Source organism: Scyliorhinus torazame, chromosome 13 (genome assembly GCF_047496885.1).
Source record: "Scyliorhinus torazame isolate Kashiwa2021f chromosome 13, sScyTor2.1, whole genome shotgun sequence".
NCBI classification, from domain to species: domain Eukaryota; kingdom Metazoa; phylum Chordata; class Chondrichthyes; order Carcharhiniformes; family Scyliorhinidae; genus Scyliorhinus; species Scyliorhinus torazame.
This window is the reverse complement of record NC_092719.1, coordinates 906,359-925,402: the sequence shown is the minus strand read 5'-3', so window position 1 is coordinate 925,402 and position 19,044 is coordinate 906,359. Positions and strand designations below refer to the sequence as shown.

The window sequence follows — 19,044 nt, the reverse complement described above, 5'->3', positions numbered from 1 at the left end:
TGTCTGTGCGTCTGTACTTGTTGTAGACGGCACTGTCTGTGAGTCTGTACTTGTTGTAAACGGCACTGTCTGTGCGTCTGTACATGTTGGAGACGGCACTGTCTGTGCGTCTGTACATGTTGGAGACGGCACTGTCTGTGCGTCTGTACATGTTGTAGACGGCACTGTCTGTGCGTCTGTATTTGTTGGAGACGGCACTGTCTGTGCGTCTGTACTTGTTGTAGACGGCACTGTCTGTGCATCTATATTTGTTGGAGACGGCACTGTCTGTGCGTCTGTACATGTTGTAGACGGCACTGTCTGTGCGTCTGTACATGTTGGAGACGGCACTGTCTGTGCGTCTGTACATGTTGTAGACGGCACTGTCTGTGCGTCTGTACATGTTGGAGACGGCACTGTCTGTGCGTCTGTACATGTTGGAGACGGCACTGTCTGTGCGTCTGTACTTGTTGGAGACGGCACTGCCTGTGTGTCTGTACTTGTTGTAGACGGCACTGTCTGTACATGTTGGAGACGGCACTGTCTGTGTGTCTGTACTTGTTGGAGACGGCACTGTCTGTGCGTCTGTATTTGTTGTAGACGGCACTGTCTGTGTGTCTGTACGTGTTGTAGACGGCACTGTCTGTGCCTCTGTACATGTTGGAGACGGCACTGTCTGTGCGTCTGTACGTGTTGTAGATGGCACTGTCTGTGCGTCTGTACTTGTAGACGGCACTGTCTGTGCGTCTGTACTTGTTGGAGACGGCACTGTCTGTGTGTCTGTACATGTTGTAGACGGCACTGTTTGTGTGTCTGTACATGTTGTAGATGGCACTGTCTGTGCCTCTGTACATGTTGTAGACAGCACTGTCTGTGCATCTGTACTTGTTGTAGACGGCACTGTCTGTGCGTCTGTACTTGTTGCAGACGGCACTGTCTGTGTATCTGTACTTCTTGTAGATGGCACTGTCTGTGCGTCTGTACATGTTGTAGACGGCACTGTCTGTGTGTCTGTACTTGTTGTAAACGGCACTGTCTGTGCGTCTGTACTTGTTGTAGACGGCACTGTCTGTGAGTCTGTACTTGTTGTAAACGGCACTGTCTGTGCGTCTGTACATGTTGGAGACGGCACTGTCTGTGCGTCTGTACATGTTGTAGACGGCACTGTCTGTGCGTCTGTATTTGTTGGAGACGGCACTGTCTGTGCGTCTGTACATGTTGGAGACGGCACTGTCTGTGCGTCTGTATTTGTTGTAGACAGCACTGTCTGTGCGTCTGTACATGTTGTAGACGGCACTGTCTGTGCATCTGTACATGTTGTAGACGGCACTGTCTGTGTGTCTGTACATGTTGTAGACGGCACTGTTTGTGTGTCTGTACATGTTGTAGATGGCACTGTCTGTGCCTCTGTACATGTTGTAGACAGCACTGTCTGTGCGCCTGTACTTGTTGTAGACGGCACTGTCTGTGCGTCTGTACTTGTTGTAGACGGCACTGTCTGTGTATCTGTACTTCTTGTAGATAGCACTGTCTGTGCGTCTGTACATGTTGTAGACGGCACTGTCTGTGTGTCTGTACTTGTTGTAAACGGCACTGTCTGTGCGTCTGTACTTGTTGTAGACGGCACTGTCTGTGAGTCTGTACTTGTTGTAAACGGCACTGTCTGTGCGTCTGTACATGTTGGAGACGGCACTGTCTGTGCGTCTGTACATGTTGGAGACGGCACTGTCTGTGCGTCTGTACATGTTGTAGACGGCACTGTCTGTGCGTCTGTATTTGTTGGAGACGGCACTGTCTGTGCGTCTGTACATGTTGGAGACGGCACTGTCTGTGCGTCTGTATTTGTTGTAGACAGCACTGTCTGTGCGTCTGTACATGTTGTAGACGGCACTGTCTGTGCGTCTGTACATGTTGTAGACGGCACTGTCTGTGTGTCTGTACATGTTGTAGACGGCACTGTCTGTGTGTCTGTACTTCTTGTAGATGGCACTGTCTGTGTGTCTGTACTTCTTGTAGACGGCACTGTCTGTGTGTCTGTACTTCTTGTAGATGGCACTGTCTGTGTGTCTGTACGTGTTGTAGATGGCACTGTCTGTGTGTCTGTACTTCTTGTAGACGGCACTGTCTGTGTGTCTGTACTTGTTGTAGGCGGCACTGTCTGTGTGTCTGTACGTGTTGTAGACGGCACTGTCTGTGTGTCTGTACTTCTTGTAGATGGCACTGTCTGTGCCTCTGTACTTGTTGTAGACGGCACTGTCTGTGCCTCTGTACTTGTTGTAGACGGCACTGTCTTTGTGTCTGTACTTGTTGTAGACGGCACTGTCTGTGCCTCTGTACTTGTTGTAGACGGCACTGCCTGTGCTTCTGTACTTGTTGTAGACGGCACTGTCTGTGTGTCTGTACATGTTGTAGGCGGCACTGTCTGTGCGTCTGTACGTGTTGAGACGGCACTGTCTGTGTGTCTGTACTTGTTGTAGACGGCACTGTCTGTGCGTCTGTACTTGTTGTAGACGGCACTGTCTGTGCGTCTGTACCTGTTGTAGACGGCACTGTCTGTGCGTATGTACTTGTTGGAGACGACACTGTCTGTGTGTCTGTACATGTTGTAGACGGCACTGTCTGTGCGCCTGTACTTGTTGTAGACGGCACCGACTCTGCGTCTGTACTTGTTGTAGACGGCACTGTCTGTGTGTCTGTACATGTTGTAGACGGCACTGTCTGTGCGTCTGTACTTGTTGGAGACGACACTGTCTGTGTGTCTGTACATGTTGTAGACGGCACTGTCTGTGCGTCTGTACTTGTTGTAGACGGCACTGTCTGTGCGTCTGTACTTGTTGCAGACGGCACTGTCTGTGTGTCTGTACTTGTTGTAGACGGCACTGTCTGTGCATCTGTACTTGTTGTAGACGGCACTGTCTGTGCGTCTGTACTTGTTGTAGACGGCATTGTCTGTGCGTCTGTACTTGTTGTCGACGGCACTGTCTGTGCATCTGTACTAGTTGTAGACGGCACTGTCTGTGCGTCTGTACTTGTTGGAGAGGGCACTGTCTGTGCGTCTCTACATGTTGTAGATGGCACTGTCGGTGTGTCTGTACATGTTGTAGACGGCACTGTCTGTGCGTCTGTACTTGTTGGAGACGGCACTGTCTGTGTGTCTGTACATGTTGTAGACGGCACTGTCTGTGTGTCTGGACTTGTTGTAGACGGCACTGTCAGTGTGTCTGTACATGTTGTAGACGGCACTGTCAGTGCGTCTGTACATGTTGTAGACGGCACTGTCAGTGCGTCTGTACATGTTGTAGACAGCACTGTCTGTGCGTCTAGAGATGTTGTAGACGGCACTGTCAGTGCGTCTGTACATGTTGTAGACGGCACTGTCAGTGCGTCTGTACATGTTGTAGACGGCACTTTCTGTGCGTCTGTACGTGTTGTAGACGGCACTGTCTGTGTGTCTGTACTTGTTGTAGACGGCACTGTCAGTGTGTCTGTACATGTTGTAGACGGCACTGTCAGTGCGTCTGTACATGTTGTAGACGGCACTGTCAGTGCGTCTGTACATGTTGTAGACAGCACTGTCTGTGCGTCTAGAGATGTTGTAGACGGCACTGTCAGTGCGTCTGTACATGTTGGAGACGGCACTGTCTGTGCGTCTGTACATGTTGTAGACGGCACTGTCAGTGCGTCTGTACTTGTTGTAGACGGCACTTTCTGTGCGTCTGTACTTGTTGTAGACGGCACTGACTGTGCGTCTGTATTTGTTGTAGACGGCACTGACTGTGCGTCTGTACTTGTTGTAGACGGCACTGACTGTGCGTCTGTACTTGTTGTAGACGGCACTGTCTGTGCCTCTGTACTTGTTGTAGACGGCACTGTCTGTGTGTCTGTACATGTTGTAGACGGCACTGTCTGTGTGTCTGTACATGTTGGAGACGGCACTGTCTGTGCGTCTGTACATGTTGTTGACGGCACTGTCTGTGTGTCTGTATTTGTTGTAGATGGCACTGTCTGTGTGTCTGTACATGTTGTAGACGGCACTGTCTGTGTGTCTGTACATGTTGTAGACGGCACTGTCTGTGTGTCTGTACATGTTGTAGACGGCACTGTCTGTGCGTCTGTACATGTTGCAGACGGCACTGTCTGTGTGTCTGTACATGTTGTAGACGGCACTGTCTGTGCGTCTGTACATGTTGTAGACGGCACTGTCTGTGTGTCTGTACATGTTGTAGACGGCACTGTCTGTGTGTCTGTACTTGTTGTAGACGGCACTGTCTGTGCGTCTGTATTTGTTGGAGACGGCACTTTCTGTGCGTCTGTACATGTTGGAGACGGCACTGTCTGTGTGTCTGTATTTGTTGTCGACGGCACTGTCTGTGCCTCTGTACATGTTGTAGATGGCACTGTCTGTGTGTCTGTATTTGTTGTAGACGACACTGTCTGTGTGTCTGTACATGTTGTAGACGGCACTGTCTGTGCGTCTGTACTTGGTGTAGACGGCACTGTCTGTGTGTCTGTACTTCTTGTAGATGGCACTGTCTGTGCCTCTGTACATGTTGTAGACGGCACTGTCTGTGCGTCTGTACTTGTTGTAGACAACACTGTCTGTGTGTCTGTACTTGTTGGAGATGGCACTGTCTGTGCATCTGTACGTGTTGTAGACGGCACTGTCTGTGCGTCTGTACGTGTTGTAGACGGCACTGTCTGTGTGTCTGTATTTGTTGTAGACGGCACTGTCTGTGCGTCTGTACGTGTTGTAGACGGCACTGTCTGTGCGTCTGTACGTGTTGTAGACGGCACTGTCTGTGCGTCTGTACTTGTTGGAGACGGCACTGTCTGTGCGTCTGTACATGTTGTAGACGGCACTGTCTGTGCGTCTGTACTTGTTGGAGACGGCACTGTCTGTGTCTGTATTTGTTGTAGACGGCACTGTCTGTGCGTCTGTACTTGTTGGAGACGGCACTGTCTGTGTGTCTGTACTTGTTGGAGACGGCACTGTCTGTGCGTCTGTACATGTTGTAGACGGCACTGTCTGTGCGTCTGTACTTGTTGGAGACGGCACTGTCTGTGTCTGTATTTGTTGTAGACGGCACTTTCTGTGCGTCTGTACTTGTTGTAGACGGCACTGACTGTGCGTCTGTATTTGTTGTAGACGGCACTGACTGTGCGTCTGTACTTGTTGTAGACGGCACTGACTGTGCATCTGTACTTGTTGTAGACGGCACTGTCTGTGCCTCTGTACTTGTTGTAGACGGCACTGTCTGTGTGTCTGTACATGTTGTAGACGGCACTGTCTGTGTGTCTGTACATGTTGGAGACGGCACTGTCTGTGCGTCTGTACATGTTGTTGACGGCACTGTCTGTGTGTCTGTATTTGTTGTAGATGGCACTGTCTGTGTGTCTGTACATGTTGTAGACGGCACTGTCTGTGTGTCTGTACATGTTGTAGACGGCACTGTCTGTGTGTCTGTACATGTTGTAGACGGCACTGTCTGTGCGTCTGTACATGTTGTAGACGGCACTGTCTGTGTGTCTGTACATGTTGTAGACGGCACTGTCTGTGCGTCTGTACATGTTGTAGACGGCACTGTCTGTGTGTCTGTACATGTTGTAGACGGCACTGTCTGTGTGTCTGTACTTGTTGTAGACGGCACTGTCTGTGCGTCTGTATTTGTTGGAGACGGCACTTTCTGTGCGTCTGTACATGTTGGAGACGGCACTGTCTGTGTGTCTGTATTTGTTGTCGACGGCACTGTCTGTGCCTCTGTACATGTTGTAGATGGCACTGTCTGTGTGTCTGTATTTGTTGTAGACGACACTGTCTGTGTGTCTGTACATGTTGTAGACGGCACTGTCTGTGCGTCTGTACTTGGTGTAGACGGCACTGTCTGTGTGTCTGTACTTCTTGTAGATGGCACTGTCTGTGCCTCTGTACATGTTGTAGACGGCACTGTCTGTGCGTCTGTACTTGTTGTAGACAACACTGTCTGTGTGTCTGTACTTGTTGGAGATGGCACTGTCTGTGCGTCTGTACGTGTTGTAGACGGCACTGTCTGTGCGTCTGTACGTGTTGTAGACGGCACTGTCTGTGTGTCTGTATTTGTTGTAGACGGCACTGTCTGTGCGTCTGTACGTGTTGTAGACGGCACTGTCTGTGCGTCTGTACGTGTTGTAGACGGCACTGTCTGTGCGTCTGTACTTGTTGGAGACGGCACTGTCTGTGCGTCTGTACATGTTGTAGACGGCACTGTCTGTGCGTCTGTACTTGTTGGAGACGGCACTGTCTGTGTCTGTATTTGTTGTAGACGGCACTGTCTGTGCGTCTGTACGTGTTGTAGACGGCACTGTCTGTGCGTCTGTACGTGTTGTAGACGGCACTGTCTGTGCGTCTGTACGTGTTGTAGACGGCACTGTCTGTGCGTCTGTACGTGTTGTAGACGGCACTGTCTGTGCGTCTGTACTTGTTGGAGACGGCACTGTCTGTGCGTCTGTACATGTTGTAGACGGCACTGTCTGTGCGTCTGTACTTGTTGTAGATGGCACTGTCTGTGTGTCTGTACTTGTAGATGGCACTGTCTGTGTGTCTGTACTTGTAGATGGCACTGTCTGTCTTCTCGATGTTTTCGAACATTAATTATTTGTTGACATTAATGGGGTGAATGGCCACAATCTGAATTTCTTCTATTTTAATGCAGCAAAATTTATACATTGGTTCAAAGTCCGGCATTGCCCAGGTGAAGATCCATCAGTGTGATATGTATGGTTCAGCTTGTACTGACTGCTGTCTCGCCAGAGACCCATACTGTGCCTGGGATGGGGTCTCCTGCACCAGCTACTATCCAACTGGGACGCCTGCGAAAAGGTAACTGGATTCTAATTGCAATGCAAGTTACTTGGAAACTGGAGCATGGTGTTAATTTTAAACTTTCAAACTGGGAACTCGCTGCTCCGTCTTCAGGAATGATTGGGCCATGGCAGACGTGGTGGTCATTTTTACATCAGACTGCAAATGTTTTTTATATCAGATAGAATGTTATTGGTAGTTCACATGATTCTGCTCAGGACTTTAATCTAAATCTCTTCACCAGGAAATATTACATTTGAGCCAGATGATGGGAATATTCCATCACCAGAATTCAGTCCTGAACCATTCGAGATTTCATTTTAAATCTGAGATATTGGATTTTGATCCATGTTTTGGAGATTTGTGATTCCAACCATTTATCACCAATTACATTATTTAATAAAGATGTGGGGCAGGATTCTCCGACCCCGCGCCGGGCTGGGGAATCGCCGGGGGGGGGGGTGTAATCACGCAACGCCGCTCCGACCCTGGCAATGGCGCCGGCACGGTCAACGCGCCCCCCCCTCAGACGCACGATCCACCGCGCTCGACGGGCCGAATGCCCACCAAGCTGAGCCGAGTCCCGCCAGCGCCATTCGTGTTTGGTCCTGCCCTGCGGGACTCGGTGTTCACGCTGCGGGAACCATCCTGGTGGGGGGAGGGGGGATCCGACTCCGGAGGGGCCTGCACAGTGGCCTGGCCCGCGATCGGGGCCTACCGATCGGTGGGCAATCTTATTCCAGGGGGAGCCTATGTTACTCTGCGTCGGGCCCCTGGAAGGATCCGCCATGTTGCCCGGGGGCGGGCGCAAAGAAGGCAACCCACGTGCCTGCGCGAACCCGCGGCACCCATGCTGATGCCCGTATCTGCAGCGGGAGCAGCGTGAGACTCTCCAGTGCTGTGCTGGCCCCCAGTGCGGCGCAGGATCGCTGATCCTAGGGGCCAGTTGACGCCGTCGTAAAACGCCCCGGCATTTCCGACGCCGTCGACACTTAGCCCCAGGATCGGATAATCCTGCCCGTGGTTCCCAAACTGTGGCTTGTGAACATCATTTGGGAACAGTGCCTCCTGCAGTGATGCAGCAATGTGCGGGTCTGGGGGAGGGAGGGGGGTAATAGAGGGACTGATTGATGTGTGTGAGGAGGAGCGGGAGGGGAAGCGGGAGGGGGAGCTGATTGTTGTTTCAGTCACATGAATTTTCCAGTGGTAAAATGGAGTCAGACAAGATAATAGTTTGGGATGTACATTCATCGAGACTGACTAAATACCTCTATATTTGACACTGTGCACAGTCTGTGTGTGCGCAGACTGTGTGTGCAGTCTGTGTGCACGGACTGTGTGTGCGCGGACTGTGTGTGCGCGGACTGTGTGTGCGCGGACTGTGTGTGCGCGGACTGTGTGTGCGCGGACTGTGTGTGCGCGGACTGTGTGTGCGCGGACTGTGTGTGCGCGGACTGAGTGTGCGCGGACTGAGTGTGCGCGGACTGTGTGTGCGCGGACTGTGTGTGCGCGGACTGTGTGTGCGCGGACTGTGTGTGCGCGGACTGTGTGTGCGCGGACTGTGTGTGCGCGGACTGTGTGTGCGCGGACTGAGTGTGCGCGGACTGTGTGTGCGCGGACTGTGTGTGCGCGGACTGTGTGTGCGCGGACTGTGTGTGCGCGGACTGTGTGTGCGCGGACTGAGTGTGCGCGGACTGTGTGTGCGCGGACTGTGTGTGCGCGGACTGTGTGTGCGCGGACTGTGTGTGCGCGGACTGTGTGTGCGCGGACTGTGTGTGCACGGACTGTGTGTGCGCAGACTGTGTGTGTGCGGACTGTGTGTGTGCGGACTGTGTGTGTGCGGACTGTGTGTTGCACTCCTGAGTCTCCTGAGAAAAATACAAGATAAATGGTTGGAATCAGATTCCTTCAGGGGGCTGGCAGGGACCTGGAGTGCGTCACGCAGTTTTGGCTGCAGGTACGGGCTCCCGCCATGCCAGTTCCGAGTCCGCGCATGAGGACAGCGGCGGCTCCAGCGTCCGCACCAAGAGCTATGGTGATTTGGACCGCGGATACAACACAAAGAAACTAGGCCCCACCGGACGGCCGGGTGGCCAAGGACCCGTCTGGCCCGATCACTCCCCCGGTTGCCCAGAAGGCTTCTCCAGTGGTAGATCCCACCCGCCCACCACCATGGCGGCCGCAGACTGAGTCCGCAGCCGCCACGCGAGAGTCCCGGCTGGCATTCCCAGGTTAGTTCCACGCCGTCGGGAACTCGGGCGGTCGGGAGCAGAGGATCGCTGGGCGGGCCTCTGGCAATGGCCCCAAGCCGCGAGGCTTTTTGGTGAATGTGCGGATATTCGGGGCCCGGAGAATCACCGGAGCAGCGCCGGCACGATTCTGTTGGGAAATTTGACTCCCACTCTCGCGACAAATGCAATTTCTTGCTCGAGAGGCTGTGGAGATACCTCCCAATGTGGACAGTAACTGGAGGAAGATTTCAAAACTTTAAACATGCGACACAACTCACCAATGTGAACTTTTTGTGGATGAAGAGAGGATTTTGCACCAGATCTATGATCTTGGAGAGTAAATACTCCCTCACTATACTCATTGTTCAGAGTAAACACTCCCTCACTATACTCATTGTTCAGACAGTAAACACTCCCTCACTATACTCATTGTTCAGAGTAAACACTCCCTCACTATACTCATTGTTCAGAGTAAACACTCCCTCACTATACTCATTGTTCAGAGTAAACACTCCCTCACTATACTCATTGTTCAGAGTAAACACTCCCTCACTATACTCATTGTTCACAGTAAACACTCCCTCACTATACTCATTGTTCAGAGTAAACACCCCCTCACTATACTCATTGTTCAGAGTAAACACTCCCTCACTATACTCATTGTTCAGAGTAAACACCCCCTCACTATACTCATTGTTCAGAGTAAACACTCCCTCACTATACTCATTGTTCAGAGTAAACACCCCCTCACTATACTCATTGTTCAGACAGTAATCACTCCCTCACTATACTCATTGTTCAGAGTAAACACCCCCTCACTATACTCATTGTTCAGAGAGTAAACACTCCCTCACTATACTCATTGTTCAGACAGTAAACACTCCCTCACTATACTCATTGTTCAGACAGTAAACACTCCCTCACTATACTCATTGTTCAGAGTAAACACTCCCTCACTATACTCATTGTTCAGACAGTAAACACTCCCTCACTATACTCATTGTTCAGAGTAAACACTCCCTCACTATACTCATTGTTCAGAGTAAACACTCCCTCACTATACTCATTGTTCAGACAATAAACACCCCCTCACTATACTCATTGTTCAGACAGTAAACACTCCCTCACTATACTCATTGTTCAGAGTAAACACTCCCTCACTATACTCATTGTTCAGAGTAAACACTCCCTCACTATACTCATTGTTCAGAGTAAACACTCCCTCACTATACTCATTGTTCAGAGTAAACACCCCCTCACTATACTCATTGTTCAGACAGTAAACACTCCCTCACTATACTCATTGTTCAGAGTAAACACTCCCTCACTATACTCATTGTTCAGAGTAAACACTCCCTCACTATACTCATTGTTCAGAGTAAACACCCCCTCACTATACTCATTGTTCAGAGTAAACACTCCCTCACTATACTCATTGTTCAGAGTAAACACCCCCTCACTATACTCATTGTTCAGACAGTAAACACTCCCTCACTATACTCATTGTTCAGACAGTAAACACTCCCTCACTATACTCATTGTTCAGACAGTAAACACTCCCTCACTATACTCATTGTTCAGAGTAAACACTCCCTCACTATACTCATTGTTCAGAGTAAACACTCCCTCACTATACTCATTGTTCAGAGTAAACACCCTCTCACTATACTCATTGTTCAGAGTAAACACTCCCTCACTGTACTCATTGTTCAGAGTAAACACCCCCTCACTATACTCATTGTTCAGAGTAAACACCCTCTCACTATACTCATTGTTCAGACAGTAAACACTCCCTCACTATACTCATTGTTCAGAGTAAACACTCCCTCACTATACTCATTGTTCAGACAGTAAACACCCCCTCACTATACTCATTGTTCAGAGTAAACACTCCCTCACTATACTCATTGTTCAGAGTAAACACTCCCTCACTATACTCATTGTTCAGACAGTAAACACTCCCTCACTATACTCATTGTTCAGAGTAAACACTCCCTCACTATACTCATTGTTCAGAGTAAACACTCCCTCACTATACTCATTGTTCAGAGTAAACACTCCCTCACTATACTCATTGTTCAGAGTAAACACTCCCTCACTATACTCATTGTTCAGACAGTAAACACTCCCTCACTATACTCATTGTTCAGAGTAAACACTCCCTCACTATACTCATTGTTCAGAGTAAACACTCCCTCACTATACTCATTGTTCAGAGTAAACACTCCCTCACTATACTCATTGTTCAGACAGTAAACACTCCCTCACTATACTCATTGTTCAGAGTAAACACTCCCTCACTATACTCATTGTTCAGACAGTAAACACTCCCTCACTATACTCATTGTTCAGACAGTAAACACTCACTCACTATACTCATTGTTCAGAGTAAACACTCCCTCACTATACTCATTCTTCAGACAGTAAACACTCCCTCACTATACTCATTGTTCAGAGTAAACACTCCCTCACTATACTCATTGTTCAGAGTAAACACTCCCTCACTATACTCATTGTTCAGAGTAAACACTCCCTCACTATACTCATTGTTCAGAGTAAACACTCCCTCACTATACTCATTGTTCAGAGTAAACACTCCCTCACTATACTCATTGTTCAGAGTAAACACCCCCTCACTATACTCATTGTTCAGACAGTAAACACTCCCTCACTATACTCATTGTTCAGACAGTAAACACTCCCTCACTATACTCATTGTTCAGACAGTAAACACTCCCTCACTATACTCATTGTTCAGACAGTAAACACTCCCTCACTATACTCATTGTTCAGAGTAAACACTCCCTCACTATACTCATTGTTCAGAGTAAACACTCCCTCACTATACTCATTGTTCAGAGTAAACACTCCCTCACTATACTCATTGTTCAGAGTAAACACCCCCCTCACTATACTCATTGTTCAGACAGTAAACACTCCCTCACTATACTCATTGTTCAGAGTAAACACTCCCTCACTATACTCATTGTTCAGAGTAAACACTCCCTCACTATACTCATTGTTCAGACAGTAAACACTCCCTCACTAAACTCAATGTTCAGAGTAAACACTCCCTCACTATACTCATTGTTCAGACAGTAAACACTCCCTCACTATACTCATTGTTCAGAGTAAACACTCCCTCACTATACTCATTGTTCAGAGTAAACACTCCCTCACTATACTCATTGTTCAGAGTAAACACTCCCTCACTATACTCATTGTTCAGACAGTAAACACTCCCTCACTATACTCATTGTTCAGAGTAAACACTCCCTCACTATACTCATTGTTCAGACAGTAAACACTCCCTCACTATACTCATTGTTCAGACAGTAAACACTCCCTCACTATACTCATTGTTCAGAGTAAACACTCCCTCACTATACTCATTGTTCAGACAGTAAACACTCCCTCACTATACTCATTGTTCAGAGTAAACACTCCCTCACTATACTCATTCTTCAGACAGTAAACACTCCCTCACTATACTCATTGTTCAGAGTAAACACTCCCCTCACTATACTCATTGTTCAGAGTAAACACTCCCTCACTAAACTCAATGTTCAGAGTAAAACACTCCCTCACTATACTCATTGTTCAGACAGTAAACACTCCCTCACTATACTCATTGTTCAGAGTAAACACTCCCTCACTAATACTCATTGTTCAGAGTAAACACTCCCTCACTATACTCATTGTTCAGAGTAAACACTCCCCTCACTATACTCATTGTTCAGAGTAAACACTCCCTCACTATACTCATTGTTCAGAGTAAACACTCCCTCACTATACTCATTGTTCAGACAGTAAACACTCCCTCACTATACTCATTGTTCAGAGTAAACACTCCCCTCACTATACTCATTGTTCAGACAGTAAACACTCCCTCACTATACTCATTGTTCAGACAGTAAACACTCCCTCACTATACTCATTGTTCAGAGTAAACACTCCCTCACTATACTCATTGTTCAGAGTAAACACTCCCTCACTATACTCAATGTTCAGAGTAAACACTCCCTCACTATACTCATTGTTCAGACAGTAAACACTCCCCTCACTATACTCATTGTTCAGAGTAAACACTCCCTCACTATACTCATTGTTTCAGAGTAAACACTCCCTCACTATACTCATTGTTCAGAGTAAACACTCCCCTCACTATACTCATTGTTCAGAGTAAACACTCCCTCACTATACTCATTGTTCAGAGTAAACACCCCCTCACTATACTCATTGTTCAGACAGTAAACACTCCCTCACTATACTCATTGTTCAGAGTAAACACTCCCTCACTAAACTCAATGTTCAGAGTAAACACTCCCTCACTATACTCATTGTTCAGACAGTAAACACTCCCTCACTATACTCATTGTTCAGAGTAAACACTCCCTCACTATACTCATTGTTCAGAGTAAACACTCCCTCACTAAACTCAATGTTCAGAGTAAACACTCCCTCACTATACTCATTGTTCAGACAGTAAACACTCCCTCACTATACTCATTGTTCAGAGTAAACACTCCCTCACTATACTCATTGTTCAGAGTAAACACTCCCTCACTATACTCATTGTTCAGAGTAAACACCCCCTCACTATACTCATTGTTCAGAGTAAACACTCCCTCACTATACTCATTGTTCAGAGTAAACACTCCCTCACTATACTCATTGTTCAGACAGTAAACACTCCCTCACTATACTCATTGTTCAGAGTAAACACTCCCTCACTATACTCATTGTTCAGAGTAAACACTCCCTCACTATACTCATTGTTCAGAGTAAACACTCCCTCACTATACTCATTGTTCAGACAGTAAACACTCCCTCACTATACTCATTGTTCAGAGTAAACACTCCCTCACTATACTCATTGTTCAGAGTAAACACTCCCTCACTATACTCATTGTTCAGAGTAAACACTCCCTCACTATACTCATTGTTCAGACAGTAAACACTCCCTCACTATACTCATTGTTCAGAGTAAACACTCCCTCACTATACTCATTGTTCAGAGTAAACACTCCCTCACTATACTCATTGTTCAGAGTAAACACTCCCTCACTATGCTCATTGTTCAGACAGTAAACACTCCCTCACTATACTCATTGTTCAGAGTAAACACTCCCTCACTATACTCATTGTTCAGACAGTAAACACTCCCTCACTATACTCATTGTTCAGACAGTAAACACTCCCTCACTATACTCATTGTTCAGAGTAAACACTCCCTCACTATACTCATTGTTCAGACAGTAAACACTCCCTCACTATTACTCATATTTCAGAGTAAACACTCCCTCACTATACTCATTCTTCAGACAGTAAACACTCCCTCACTATACTCATTGTTCAGAGTAAACACTCCCTCACTATACTCATTGTTCAGAAGTAAACACTCCCTCACTAAACTCAATGTTCAGAGTAAACACTCCCTCACTATACTCATTGTTCAGACAGTAAACACTCCCCTCACTATACTCATTGTTCAGAGGTAAACACTCCCTCACTATACTCATTGTTCAGAGTAAACACTCCCTCACTATACTCATTGTTCAGAGTAAACACTCCCTCACTATACTCATTGTTCAGACAGTAAACACTCCCTCACTATACTCATTGTTCAGAGTAAACACCCCCTCACTATACTCATTGTTCAGACAGTAAACACTCCCTCACTATACTCATTGTTCAGACAGTAAACACTCCCTCACTATACTCATTGTTCAGAGTAAACACTCCCTCACTATACTCATTGTTCAGAGTAAACACTCCCTCACTAAACTCAATGTTCAGAGTAAACACTCCCTCACTATACTCATTGTTCAGACAGTAAACACTCCCTCACTATACTCATTGTTCAGAGTAAACACTCCCTCACTATACTCATTGTTCAGAGTAAACACTCCCTCACTATACTCATTGTTCAGAGTAAACACTCCCTCACTATACTCATTGTTCAGAGTAAACACCCCCTCACTATACTCATTGTTCAGACAGTAAACACTCCCTCACTATACTCATTGTTCAGAGTAAACACTCCCTCACTATACTCATTGTTCAGACAGTAAACACCCCCTCACTATACTCATTGTTCAGAGTAAACACTCCCTCACTATACTCATTGTTCAGAGTAAACACTCCCTCACTATACTCATTGTTCAGACAGTAAACACTCCCTCACTATACTCATTGTTCAGAGTAAACACTCCCTCACTATACTCATTGTTCAGAGTAAACACTCCCTCCCTATACTCATTGTTCAGAGTAAACACTCCCTCACTATACTCATTGTTCAGACAGTAAACACTCCCTCACTATACTCATTGTTCAGAGTAAACACCCCCTCACTATACTCATTGTTCAGACAGTAAACACTCCCTCACTATACTCATTGTTCAGACAGTAAACACTCCCTCACTATACTCATTGTTCAGAGTAAACACTCCCTCACTATACTCATTGTTCAGACAGTAAACACTCCCTCACTATACTCATTGTTCAGAGTAAACACTCCCTCACTATACTCATTGTTCAGAGTAAACACTCCCTCACTATACTCATTGTTCAGAGTAAACACTCCCTCACTATACTCATTGTTCAGACAGTAAACACTCCCTCACTATACTCATTGTTCAGAGTAAACACTCCCTCACTATACTCATTGTTCAGACAGTAAACACTCCCTCACTATACTCATTGTTCAGACAGTAAACACTCCCTCACTATACTCATTGTTCAGAGTAAACACTCCCTCACTATACTCATTGTTCAGACAGTAAACACTCCCTCACTATACTCATTCTTCAGAGTAAACACTCCCTCACTATACTCATTCTTCAGACAGTAAACACTCCCTCACTATACTCATTGTTCAGAGTAAACACTCCCTCACTATACTCATTGTTCAGAGTAAACACTCCCTCACTAAACTCAATGTTCAGAGTAAACACTCCCTCACTATACTCATTGTTCAGACAGTAAACACTCCCTCACTATACTCATTGTTCAGAGTAAACACTCCCTCACTATACTCATTGTTCAGAGTAAACACTCCCTCACTATACTCATTGTTCAGAGTAAACACCCCCTCACTATACTCATTGTTCAGAGTAAACACTCCCTCACTATACTCATTGTTCAGAGTAAACACCCCCTCACTATACTCATTGTTCAGACAGTAAACACTCCCTCACTATACTCATTGTTCAGAGTAAACACTCCCTCACTATACTCATTGTTCAGACAGTAAACACTCCCTCACTATACTCATTGTTCAGAGTAAAACACCCCCTCACTATACTCATTGTTCGGACAGTAAACACTCCCTCACTATACTCATTGTTCAGACAGTAAACACTCCCTCACTATACTCATTGTTCAGAGTAAACACTCCCTCACTATACTCATTGTTCAGAGTAAACACTCCCTCACTAAACTCAATGTTCAGAGTAAACACTCCCTCACTATACTCATTGTTCAGACAGTAAACACTCCCTCACTATACTCATTGTTCAGAGTAAACACTCCCTCACTATACTCATTGTTCAGAGTAAACACTCCCTCACTATACTCATTGTTCAGAGTAAACACCCCCTCACTATACTCATTGTTCAGAGTAAACACTCCTCACTATACTCATTGTTCAGAGTAAACACCCCCTCACTATACTCATTGTTCAGAAGTAAACACTCCCTCACTATACTCATTGTTCAGAGTAAACACTCCCTCACTAAACTCAATGTTCAGAGTAAACACTCCCTCACTATACTCATTGTTCAGACAGTAAACACTCCCTCACTATACTCATTGTTCAGAGTAAACACTCCCTCACTATACTCATTGTTCAGAGTAAACACTCCCTCACTAACTCAATGTTCAGAGTAAACACTCCCTCACTATACTCATTGTTCAGACAGTAAACACTCCCTCACTATACTCATTGTTCAGAGTAAACACTCCCTCACTATACTCATTGTTCAGAGTAAACACTCCCTCACTATACTCATTGTTCAGAGTAAACACCCCCTCACTATACTCATTGTTCAGAGTAAACACTCCCTCACTATACTCATTGTTCAGAGTAAACACTCCCTCACTATACTCATTGTTCAGACAGTAAACACTCCCTCACTATACTCATTGTTCAGAGTAAACACTCCCTCACTATACTCATTGTTCAGAGTAAACACTCCCTCACTATACTCATTGTTCAGAGTAAACACTCCCTCACTATACTCATTGTTCAGACAGTAAACACTCCCTCACTATACTCATTGTTCAGAGTAAACACTCCCTCACTATACTCATTGTTCAGAGTAAACACTCCCTCACTATACTCATTGTTCAGAGTAAACACTCCCTCACTATACTCATTGTTCAGACAGTAAACACTCCCTCACTATACTCATTGTTCAGAGTAAACACTCCCTCACTATACTCATTGTTCAGACAGTAAACACTCCCTCACTATAATCATTGTTCAGACAGTAAACACTCCCTCACTATACTCATTGTTCAGAGTAAACACTCCCTCACTATACTCATTGTTCAGACAGTAAACACTCCCTCAACTATACTCATTGTTCAGAGTAAACACTCCCTCACTATACTCATTCTTCAGACAGTAAACACTCCCTCACTATACTCATTGTTCAGAGTAAACACTCCCTCACTATACTCATTGTTCAGAGTAAACACTCCCTCACTAAACTCAATGTTCAGAGTAAACACTCCCTCACTATACTCATTGTTCAGACAGTAAACACTCCCTCACTATACTCATTGTTCAGAGTAAACACTCCCTCACTATACTCATTGTTCAGAGTAAACACTCCCTCACTATACTCATTGTTCAGAGTAAACACTCCCTCACTATACTCATTGTTCAGACAGTAAACACTCCCTCACTATACTCATTGTTCAGAGTAAACACCCCCTCACTATACTCATTGTTCAGACAGTAAACACTCCCTCACTATACTCATTGTTCAGACAGTAAACACTCCCTCACTATACTCATTGTTCAGAGTAAACACTCCCACACTATACTCATTGTTCAGAGTAAACACTCCCTCACTAAACTCAATGTTCAGAGTAAACACTCCCTCACGATACTCATTGTTCAGACAGTAAACACTCCCTCACTATACTCATTGTTCAGAGTAAACACTCCCCTCACTATACTCATTGTTCAGAGTAAACACTCCCTCACTATACTCATTGTTCAGAGTAAACACTCCCTCACTATACTCATTGTTCAGAGTAAACACCCACTCACTATACTCATTGTTCAGACAGTAACACTCCCTCACTATACTCATTGTTCAGAGTAAACACTCCCTCACTATACTCATTGTTCAGACAGTAAACACCCCCCTCACTATACTCATTGTTCAGAGTAAACACTCCCTCACTATACTCATTGTTCAGAGTAAACACTCCCCTCACTATACTCATTGTTCAGACAGTAAACACTCCCTCACTATACTCATTGTTCAGAGTAAACACTCCCTCACTATACTCATTGTTCAGAGTAAACACTCCCTCACTATACTCATTGTTCAGAGTAAACACTCCCTCACTATACTCATTGTTCAGACAGTAAACACTCCCTCACTATACTCATTGTTCAGAGTAAACACCCCCTCACTATACTCATTGTTCAGACAGTAAACACTCCCTCACTATACTCATTGTTCAGACAGTAAACACTCCCTCACTATACTCATTGTTCAGAGTAAACACTCCCTCACTATACTCATTGTTCAGAGTAAACACTCCCTCACTAAACTCAATGTTCAGAGTAAACACTCCCTCACTATACTCATTGTTCAGACAGTAAACACTCCCTCACTATACTCATTGTTCAGAGTAAACACTCCCTCACTATACTCATTTGTTCAGAGTAAACACTCCCTCAACTATACTCATTGTTCAGAGTAAACACCCCCTCACTATACTCATTGTTCAGACAGTAAACACTCCCTCACT

At 46.0% G+C, this 19,044-nt stretch overlaps 1 protein-coding gene across 1 annotated transcript in view; it reads left to right on the top strand.

Annotated features, from left to right (window-relative positions):
* LOC140387803 (semaphorin-3E-like) overlaps positions 1 to 19,044 on the top strand; it is a 401,767-nt gene that overhangs the window by 269,938 nt on the left and 112,785 nt on the right. Inside the window, exon 14 of the mRNA XM_072470936.1 lies at positions 6,669 to 6,835. Within this exon, the coding sequence (XP_072327037.1) occupies positions 6,669 to 6,835 (167 nt within the window). The remainder of the gene's footprint in view (positions 1 to 6,668; positions 6,836 to 19,044) is intronic.